At 39.7% G+C, this 11,316-nt stretch overlaps 1 protein-coding gene across 1 annotated transcript; it reads right to left on the bottom strand.

Moving 5' to 3' along the window:
- Positions 1-490: 490 nt before the first annotated feature.
- Positions 491-6,976, bottom strand: LOC122986478 (protein NLRC3-like). The gene is made up of 6 exons (XM_044357763.1): positions 6,958-6,976; positions 4,995-6,765; positions 4,716-4,889; positions 3,347-3,520; positions 3,209-3,255; positions 491-2,376 (listed from the first exon to the last, which is right to left on the bottom strand). Exons 1-6 carry the CDS (start codon positions 6,974-6,976, stop codon positions 1,799-1,801), a joined length of 2,763 nt encoding a protein of 920 aa, XP_044213698.1. The 3' UTR covers positions 491-1,798.
- Between the last annotated feature and the right edge of the window lie 4,340 nt (positions 6,977-11,316).

The raw sequence follows: 11,316 nt of genomic DNA, 5'->3' as shown, positions 1-11,316 counted from the left end.
ATACTTTGTTTACTTTGTTTTAATTTTGTACCAAAATCTGATCTGAAATATGTGAGTGGACAACGCAAACAACCCATGGAACAACCTTAGCAACAAAGGCTACAGAACAGACCGCTGTTTGTGGCCATGCTCAAACAATCTGATGTCATCATGAGGAGGAAGTAGAGGTAACTTTCGGACTTTTAGCATTTAAGCATTTTTACATACGTTCACCTTGGGTTTAGGACCTTTGACCATGTTGAACATAGACATTCGACATCATAACAGTGTAAAAGTAACAGAAAATCACAAAAAGCATGCTATATCCCCTCTAAGGACCCTGAAAATGTATATTCTCATTCAGCTTCCCACTATGAGGGAGGAGGTTAAGTTAGAATGAAGATAAAGTTTGAGAATATGATGTGTTCATAATCAAACACTCACATGCTGAGTAATGTGTGCGTGTGTGTGTGTGTGTGTTGGTGATCCTGCACACCATAAGCCATACAGTAGGTTTTCACTATGAGTACTTCTCTACACTAGTGATTCCCAATTCTTTTAAACCATAGCCCCCCTTCACAGTGATTTTATTTTTCATGACACCCCCTCCATACATAACATAGAATAGAGAACATGAACTAATATCAATATAGAGTGAATTAATGTAGGCCTGTTATTTAATCACTCCGAGAAAAAGGCAGCAGCAGACAGCAGTTTCAGGATATGTCGATGCTCAGATTTGCAGATAAATATTGAACTTAAACTAAACAATAAATATTAAGTAATAGGTTAAATGTATGTTTTTTGTCCTCAAATGTAAAATTGGCTTACATTGTACATTTGCAAAGACCATACAAGTTGAAAATGTTTCAAATTGAGCTAAGACTTTGTCTGTAACTGTTATGAATCTGCTTCATAAACATACAGAGACAAGAGGACAAAGGGGAAAGGCTAGAGGAAAAAAAACATGAAGAACTGGAGTTCCTTTTGAGTCTCAGCTGCCACACAAATGCACAGACACACTCCCACAGATATGGTTAGTGTGTCCATTGCTAGCTAATGTACAGTTGGCACGTTGGCTGTTACAGTCCAAAAAAAGTTGCATAAATGACACAAGGCAAAAATTTGCTTCGCTTTCATCCGAACAAACCTTTAGTATTCAATCTCTTTGCCACAGTGGTGTTTTGTTTCGAGATGCCTCTTGAGCTTACTCATTGCCACATTAGTTTTTCTTTGCACATGCATTCGCTGTGGGGCAGCTAGCTTCCTCTTTTCACTGAAAGCCTGACACCAAGCAGCTTTCACTGTACAGTCTGCAGTTCTTTTGTCAGGGTGAGGTATATCGTTCCTAGTCCATGTTGAGAGCTGATGTGTGTCAGAATTTCTTTGCACTCTATTACAGAGATAAATCTTTCACCTCACTTGCTCTGACAGATGCTTCAGTTCCACAGTCCATACAACAGCCTGCATAAAGATTTTTTGATACTATGGGTATATTTAAATGCATATTAATGAGACAATATCAGCTAAAGTATAGCTGTTTGGAACAACTGTAAACACAACATGTACAAATCAGTTGTTATCCACCATAGACTGACCCTCACTGTCATCATCTTAGCTGTCGCATAACTGCATATATAACAGTTTTTAATAAGGTAATTAATGGCTTATTTCTTACATTTTGATACATTAAAAAAGTAAGCCCATTTTTTGTGGTGAAACATCATTAAAAATGTACAGAAGATGAAAAAAGGGAAATAAATCTTGTTATACATATTTTAGCAAACCCACTGTTGTACATGGGAGGCTACATAGATTCTTAGATTGGTGACAGATAAACAGACGATGGTAACAATTTACAGTCAGACCCAAACTCCAGCGTTCGTTCAAACCCAAATGCAGGGTAGAGGGGTTCGGTGAATGTGGAGTGGAAGGTGTGGAGGTGGATGTGTTTGATAGAAGAGACTGTGGAAGGGAGACTGTAGAAGGACAGAGTGCCTGCAGGCCAGTCCAGATAAACTGCGACTCTGTTAGAGTCAGAGGGCGGGGATGTAGATATGTCTGTTGCTGTGTAATTGTGCCAGGCACTGTAACCCTTGTCAGAGCAGAACAGACTCCAGGACTGATCATTCCATCCAAAACAGCAGGCATCACTGTCTCCTCTCCTCTTGATTCCTCGGTATGTCACTCCGATATTAACCCTTCCTCTCCACCGTACCTCCCAGTAACAGCATCCATTCAGACCATCACTACACAGGAGCTGTTTCCACTCATCAAATCTCTCTGGATGATCAGGATATGGCTGCTTCTCTTTTCCCACCATCACTGCTTTGTTGTCTTCAGACAGAATGAGATTTCTGTGGGCTGTGTTTGGGTCCAGTGAAACCTCACAAGCATCTGATGGAGAAAACAAAAACAACAAGTGGTTTATAATCTAATACACCTTTTCTGTTTGCCAGTAGTTCATTTATTGGTGTTTATTCACTTTGGTCCAAACTAAAATGTCTCAACAAGAATTTGATAGATTGCCATGAAATATGGCACACACATTCATGTTCCCCTCAGGACGAACTCTAAAAACTTTGATGATCTCTTAACTTTTTATCCAGTGTGCTATTAAAGCAAAAACATGTATATTTGTTGAATTTTTGCAAACAAGTATTCAACATGCTTGTGAAACACGAAAAATACTGGCAAAACAACTCTGAACTATATTAGATACTGTATGTGGCTACTGAAGAATAGACAGTTCGCTTCTGAGATGTTTCCAGTGGACATTAAAACAAGCAAGTAAGCCAGAATGCAGCCAGAAGACGACACAGTTGGATCTTGTGGACATAAGGAGTCATTAACGCATCCCCCTCTTTCACTCTTCACACAGACAGTGAAATACAGGCCTTGTTTTACAATTCATTGATGTGTTGAAGTTTTTGGTACATATGACCGCAATTCTTACAGTGAAACCTATGGCCAATGAGCAAGCATTACATATTTCAAAATAAATTATAAAAATGTTGTCTTCTGTGCATCTTTTGCTTTTGGGTACTGTTACACCCCTAGATACAGTAGGATATGATATAGTATCAATGGGATCACACATCCATGTTAATACTGTGGGCATTGCAACCACACTGAAATCATAACCCAATTCAGGACTATTAGAGGGCTCTGCATGTCTTTATAGAACTAGAGTTACAGTGTATAACCTTGACATTAGAAAACAACTTACACCTAAATGGAGATGGTTTCAACCGACACTCTCCATGATTGTCAAAGCTGTGAAAGAGGTAGAGAAGTGTCAGTGAACAGACATATCAACACAGACGTAATGTATAATGTATCGGTACAATAATATAATCTACTCTACTTGAGAGTGTCCAGTTTCCAGTGTGGGTCCTTGAGTCCAGCAGACAGCAGCTTCACTCCTGTGGCTCCTGGGTGATTGAAACTTAGATCCAGCTCTCTCAAATGGGAAGGGTTGAAGCTCAGAGCTACAGCCAGAGAAGCACAGCCTTCCTTTGTGACCAGACAGCCTGACAACCTTTGAACACATAGACAAAAGTGTCATGTTAGAGTTACATTTGCATTAGTAAACATTATATTGAAAGGTAAGCCTGGGCAGTATCACAATGTTAAGGTATTCAATGGTATTTAGAAATCCTGAAGGTATTATTTTCAATACCGTCAAAAACATGTGCTCCTTTTTCTATTAAACTGACACAGAGATGCTCTATTAACGTGAGGTATTGTGGTGCACAACACTTGCCACAAGAGGTCTTGATATAGGCAAATGAAGGTGCAGGCAGGTAGCCGTTGGGACAGATGAAGCTGTGTACACTATTTTCTGCAAGAAAATTGTGGCAAAGGAGGGTAAGACATCAAACCTCTATTCACACCTCAAAGTGCATCACCCATTAGGTTGGACAGACACTGTGTGGTTTTATTAATCTTGTATGTTGTGTTAACTCACACTTTCTACATGGCAACTTTCATGCTCACAACGTACCGATCAATTGACGGGCCACAACGTGATGCTGACACTGAACGTAAGCATGGATCCCCCAGCCACTATTGTGCACTGACAATTCCAAGTAACTTTATTGAAACAAGATGACCGTGCACAACTGGTTTTAGCTGCTGCAAATGTCATAAATGTTTTTTCTTGTTCCTTCCATTAGATGTGCACATTTTTTGTGGAGAAAACAGACATAATTTACTATTCCAAGCAAGCTATCACCTTATACCTCGATGAAATGTTGGGAAGGTATTAAAGGCGACTTTAGACTGTGCGACAACAGCGATCATCTTAAATTTATTGCATGTCACACTGTGAGAGACATCGGTAATAAAATCTCGATCACAGACTGTCAGATCAGTTTGAGTCATTTCATGCCACATTCTGATTGGTTTGTTTGGAGATGTGGGTTGTAGCAGCAGTCAGAATGTGTGAATTTGGTCCTAAATTTCTGGCACTGTCAGAAAGACTGACTCTTTACCACAACAGTAAAGTACAACACTGCACATGACTACAAAAATCTGTCAATTACATTCTCTGTCTTACCCTCATTTTGCTCAGTTGTCATAAATCCTTTGTGGTATTTTTGGTTTTATCAGCATTACATTACATTGATATCCAGAGATCAGAACCCCAAAGAGGTCAGATATCCTTGAACAATGTGAGTGGTTGCAACTTGTTATTAATCTATTTAAATGAAATCTATTAAACAAATATGGACCTGAGAATCTTTAATGTACAGCATGGACTTCCAAGTCCAGCCGAGAGCAGCTTTACTCCTGTATCCTCCAGGTCATTGTTGCTCAGATCCACCTCTCTCAGATTAGAGTTCTTGGAGGTGAAAACTGAGGCCAAAGCTTCACAGCTTCTCCATGTAAGCTTACAGCCACTCAGCCTGAAGAAGAAGAAATAAGTTTGAATGTGAAATGTTTCCTTGTTCTCTAACATAGAAATGATCATAATGAACATATTTAATGCCTCCAGTTATCTGTACACCTACAGAGATATTTTGGAGGCTTTGACCACTGGCAGCAGCCTCAGAAGACCCTCCTCTGAAGCAGAGAATTTCCTCAGGTCAAACACGTCTAGGTCTTTTTGTGATGACAGTAAGATGAAGACGAGTGCTGACCACTGAGAAGGAGAGAGTTTGTTATCAGGGAGATTTCCTGATCTCAGGTACTGTTGGATCTCCTCTACCAAAGAATGGTCATTCAGCTCATTCAGACAATGGAAAAGATTGATGCTTCTCTCTGGAGAGGGACTGTCCTTTATCTTCCTCTTGATGTATTGCACAAGCATCTCTTTGACCTGTGGTTTATTTTCTGTCTTTTTCAGCAGGCCTAGTAGGAGAATCTGATTGGTCTCCATTGAAAGGCCCAGGAGGAAGCGGACAAACAGGTCTAGGTGTCCATTTGGACTCTGTAGAGCCTTGTCAACAGCACTCTGATAGAGATGTTTACATTTAGAGGCCAAGCTTCTTTTCAGTAGATCGACACCAGTATCGATGAATGTCTGAAAGACATAGAGTGCTGCCAGAAACTCCTGAACACTCAGATGGACAAAGCAAAATACCTTGTCCTGGCTCAGCCCACGCTCATCTTTGAAGAACTGTGTCAATAGTCCTGAGTAGACTGAAGCGGCTTTTATGTCAACACCACACTCTTTAAGGTCTTCTTCATAGAAGATCAGGTTTCCTTTCTCCAGCTGGACAAAAGCCAGTTTTCCCAGAGCAAGAATCATCTTCTTGGTCTTTTTGTTCCAGACTGAATATGTTGCAGCTCTGCTGTGATACTTTACATTTCCCTGTTTGGTCTGAACCACCAGGAAGTGGATGTACATCTCAGTCAGGGTCTTGGGCAGCTCTGCTCTCTCTGTGATTTTAAGCATATCCTCCAGAACTGTAGCAATGACCCAGCAGAAGACTGGGATGTGGCACATGATGTGGAGGCTTCGTGATGTCTCAATGTGGGAGATGATGCTGCTGGCCTGCTCCTCATCTCTGAATCTCTTCCTGAAGTACCCCTCCTTCTGCGGATCAGTGAATCCTCTCACCTCTGTCACCACGCCAACACACTCAGGAGGGATCTGACTGGCTGCTGCAGGTCGTGTGGTTATCCACAGGTGAGCAGTGGGAAGCAGTTTTCCCCTGATGAGGTTTGTCAGCAAGACACCCACTGAGGTGGACTCTGTAACATCAGTCACAATCTCATTGTTGTGGAAGTCCAGAGGAAGTCGACACTCATCCAGACCGTCAAAGATGAACACAACCTGGAAATCTTCAAACCTGCAGATTCCTGCTTCTTTGGTTTCAGTAAAGAGGTGATGCAGAAGTTCCACCAAGCTGAAGCTTTTCTCTTTCAGTAAATTCAGCTCTCGGAAAGTGAATGGAAAGATAAACTGTATATTGTGGTTGGCTTTGTCTTCAGCCCAGTCCAGGATGAACTTCTGTGTTAAGACTGTTTTCCCAATGCCAGCCACTCCCTTTGTCATCACGGTTCTGACTGGTTCATCTCTTCCAGGTACAGGTTTAAACATATCCTCACATCTGATTGTTGTTTCTGAATTTAATGGTTTTCGTGATGCTGCTTCTATCTGTCTGACTTCAGGTTGATCATTGATTTCTCTACTTCCTCCCTCTGTGATGTAGAGCTCTGTGTAGACCTGCTTCAGAAATGTTGGGTTTCCTGCGTTGGCAGTCCCTTCAAACAAACACTGAAACTTCTTCTTCAGGTTAGACTTTAGTTTATGTTGGCAAACCACAGTCAGAGTTTCTGAGGAAACAAACGATAAAATCAGTCAGTGGATGTTGACCTGATGAATGTATACATTTCTCAGCCCTCTGGTTCTGCTCACCGCAAATACATCTTGATTGCCTTAATCTGAAGTAATGACTTTTAATGAACACTAAAGAGTAGTGTTCATGACAAATCTTACTTCAAATGAAGGTAATTCAGGAATTTGACCCCACGTTAACAACTTCATATTTTGATCAAATTATTCAGACATCAGACTAATTAAAGTAGTTAAAATCTGGAGTTCATATATAGTTCTTAAAGGTATCTTACTGCTCTGCAGAGAGTCAGCCAGCTGCTCCTGCTTTATTTTCCTCAGGAAATGCAGAACGATCTTCAGAAAGGCTTCTCTTTTGCTGCTGCTCTGCTCTTCTTCTTCACCACCCATGACTTCATCACCTCCTCTCAACCTCTCTGAGCATTCTGGACTCAGAACTTTCTTGAACTTCTTCAGCTCATTCTTCACAAAAGTCATGATGTTCTCTTCAAGCAGCTAGAAAAGCACAATGTGGTATTTAGACTTTGATTAAAATGATAGAGAAAAAAATGATAGATTTTTTTTTATGATTTATATAATGTTTTCTCGTTAGTTTAGGGGGTTTGGAGGTTCTAATGCTAAAATGAAAATAATTGGTGAAACTAAGCTCCTTTTTATAGTAGACCTAGATAGCTGAAAAGGAAGGAATACAATAGAATAGCATAAATATTGTATTCTATTAAATGCTTTTTCAGCATTCAGGGATAACATTACCGTTGGATGCTGAAGGGTAGCAGCTTTGGACATTGCATGAAAGAGCCTTCTCATGTTGTTTGAGGAACCTTTTATACTTTTAACAAATCTTATTTGGTCGAGGTGAATCAAAGACGGAACCACTTTATCAAAGGTGTAATGTGATTATCCTAGCAAACAACAAGTGGTTCCCCCAGTTTACTTGATTATGACCAGTTTGGTCATAATCAAGTAAAGTGGGGGAACCACTGTTGTTTATCAGCTGTTAAAGACTGCACATTACACCTGCCTCCTTGTGTGACACTTGCAGTTGATGTCTCGACTATTACATAAAGTGTATCACCTGCAGCTGAGCAAATACATGTACAGTAACCGACATCATGTGACATCAAGTTGTGAGCAAACAGGTTTGAATGAGAGGTGCTTTCCAGAGGGTTTGAGAAAGAGGAAAACATTTCCAAGACTAATGCAGAAAGTTCAGTTGTCTTAGAATTTTTACAATGTTAATTTTGAGTGTGTTTAAATCTGTAATAATTTCAGACAGAAATAAACAACATTCATTTTCACTAATGCACATACAAATTAATTGTTTGCACTGTATGATGTAAAAAGCGCTGGTGTACTTTATATACCATGAATATTGAGTCCAAGTTTGTTTGATGCTTCCAGGCAGGCCGACCACTGAGAACTTCGGACCTCTTTCGGTGATATCTGTGGACCCAGAAAATGTGAAGTCATTTAAGACTTGCTTTTTCTCTCCAAAAGAGAGGTGGGTCCCCACAATACATAAAAACAACGTATGTCCCCACAACAGGAGTAATACAAGTATTTACACACACACAACAAACTCACTATGGTATGAGAACATTTAATTGACTTACATCATCCTTCCCTGGAGGCTTAACCTTACTTTAACTGTAATTGTTACATGCCAATGTTTTACCAAGTCTTCACAATTTTTCAAGTCTGTCTTAAAACAACAGTCAAATGATTAAATGACCTTCGAAACATGTTTTTTTTGCTGTAATCATTCCTCCTGTTCACACTGACCATTAGAAGATCCCTTCATAATGATATAAATGAAATAAAGTCCCTCTTTTTGTTATCATTCTTCCACCGCAGCTCAACAGGGAAATACTGTCCGAGGAAACCCAAAGAGGGAATTTGATGCTAAAAATGTGGCAGATATCCACTTGATATGACTAACTTAGACTGCTGAAGCCTCATATAAGCTTCAGGTAAACTTTTAAAAACACAGTCAAATTATGGTGACTCATCTTGTGTGTGGACACACTGTGGATTTTGGCCTCCATCATTTACAAAGCACATTTGAAGGGGATCTTTTAATAGCCAGTGTGAACAGGAGGAATAATTACAGCAAGGAAAACCTCTTTCACTGTTCATATGGACACCTGACTGTTGTTTTAACACAGACTTGAAAAGTCGTGAACCTGTCCTTTTTTCTCCAAATACAAGATGAGTCCCCATAATTTGACGTTGTGTAAACAGATTAGTATACACACAGACTATGATGATGTGAATGTGATGTCTTGAGGGGAAAATGAGTTTGATTTCAGTTTAGAATAATTGCCACCTTCATTCTACCTGCACTGAGAAATAACATCTCATTGTCATAATGAATCCATCCATTGTTTACGGTATACCTGCTTATCGTTTGAGGTAGTTGGAGCTGAGCCCAGTTCACAACTACAGCACTTTAGAGTAACAACCTAACGTTGTGGAAGGAAAACCACGCAGGTACAGGAAGAATATGCAAACTCCATACAGGGAGTCACCAGCTGGTCAGTTGTTACAATCAGGCAAAGTCTTAATTATGCTTTATAATTACACTTTTACAGATTAATTTCCTTCCCAAAAATAGCAGCTTAGAGAATAGACCAGTTTCAGTAAAATGTTGTCCAACAGGTACGTGACAGTAAGTGCCATCCAAAAACATACACACCTGTTTAATGAATGACTGGCATTTCTTTTTCCAGGCAGTTCATTTCCTTGAAGTCACATGAGTTAGATAAAATATACTTCTGCTCTAAGCTCTCATGTTTTTAAATCTTACCCAAAGCCAAACCTTGAACTTGGTGTTCACTTTCGGACCGGTCACTAAAAATACTGTAACTTTGACAGATAAAAACCTAAACACACCAAAAACATACACTCATATATGTACATACATGCACACTTTATTAGGTACACCTGTGCAATCAAATGCAATCCAGTACAACAGCTTTGCCATAAATTCTGCTTTTATGAAGCTTCTACATTTTCAGTTTTTGTTGACATTGTCTGAAGGGTGACAATTCTACTTTATGTTTATTATTGAGGTCGTAGTGGGTGGTGGTGGTGTACTGGAGTGCATTATATTGAAAGGGGTTCCTAATATTTTGTACACTTCAGGGGGCAAAATATTACCCACTTCTCAAGCCTTTCAATTAAAATGTTATGGTCAATGGTATAAAACGCTGCAATCACAGCTAATAATACCAAGATGGAAACTAGATGGAAGACTGGATTTCGACCCCCATCACTTTAATTGTAAGTGCATTATGAAGGGATCTCTGCATTGCTAGTATGAACAGGAGGAATGACTACAGCATGAAAAATATGTGTTAATGTTTGTTTGGGCACCTCACTGTTGTTTTAGGACAGACTTGAAAAACTATGAACCTAATCTAATTTCTGACTTGAGTTCAGCTGTGATCTCTTGCTCTCTAAGTGCAGGTCAACAGATTCCTACAATGACTAATAATAAAAACCCTTTAAATTCTTACTTTGGCTCAGCAATTTGTCCTCCCTCCTTGAATTCAATGGGTTCATGTCTAGACTTGTCACTTTTCATGGAGAGACAGCTTGGTACAGGTGAGTCTGGTCTGTCCTGCTTCACTGGGCTTCAACACAACATAAACAATCATCAAGGTTATGAATAAAAATTGCATTAAAGCAAATGTCATTGGGGTTTATACAATAATATACTTATTTGCTTTAAATTCTCACCTTGGCTCTACAATCTGCCCTCCATCCTTGAACTCAATGGGTTCACGTTTAGACTGGTCACTTTTCATGGACACACAGCTTGGTACAAGTGAGTCTGGTGTCTTCTGACTCACTTGGCTTCAACACAACATAAACAATCAACATTCAAATTCCACAACATGAATCAAAATTTAATAAAAGCAAATGTCAAAATTCATATTTTAGCTCTGCTGTAATCTCTCAACCTCTAACTGCAGGTCAGCAGACTCATATAATAACACGCTCATGTGCTTTAAATTCTCACCTTGGCTCCACAATCTGCGCTCCCTGCTTGAACTCAATGGGTTCACGTTTAGACTGGTCGCTTGTCATGGACACACAGCTGGGTACAGATGAGTCTGGTCTCTTCTGCTTCACTGGGCTTTAACACAACAAAAACCGTAGAAGCTGATTTCAGAGTTGAACTCTGAGATAGTGAACAGTAATTGACAATCAGAAAGATGTTTATCTTACCCCATAGCTTCAGTCTGGCTGTCATATTGCCCAGACAGATCGGCTTTAGAGGTAAAGACCCCGTTCTCTGTCTCCTCAGACACACTCATAGTAGAGTGTTCACCTTTACAGAAACAAGCCTGAATGATTTGTCATGGTAAGGACTCCATTAAACCTCAGTGGATGTGATCACCCGTATCAGAAGTCACACACACATCAAGTATACAAAACACTGAAACACCTGCTTTTTAACAGCGAGCTTGATGAAACTAAGTGTATCTTTGTATTCATATGATATTGTTGACTTTTTCTTATTTGTA

Source organism: Thunnus albacares, chromosome 1, assembly GCF_914725855.1.
Source record: "Thunnus albacares chromosome 1, fThuAlb1.1, whole genome shotgun sequence".
In the NCBI taxonomy this organism is placed as follows: Eukaryota; Metazoa; Chordata; class Actinopteri; order Scombriformes; family Scombridae; genus Thunnus; species Thunnus albacares.
This window is presented reverse-complemented; position numbering and strand designations above follow the sequence as displayed.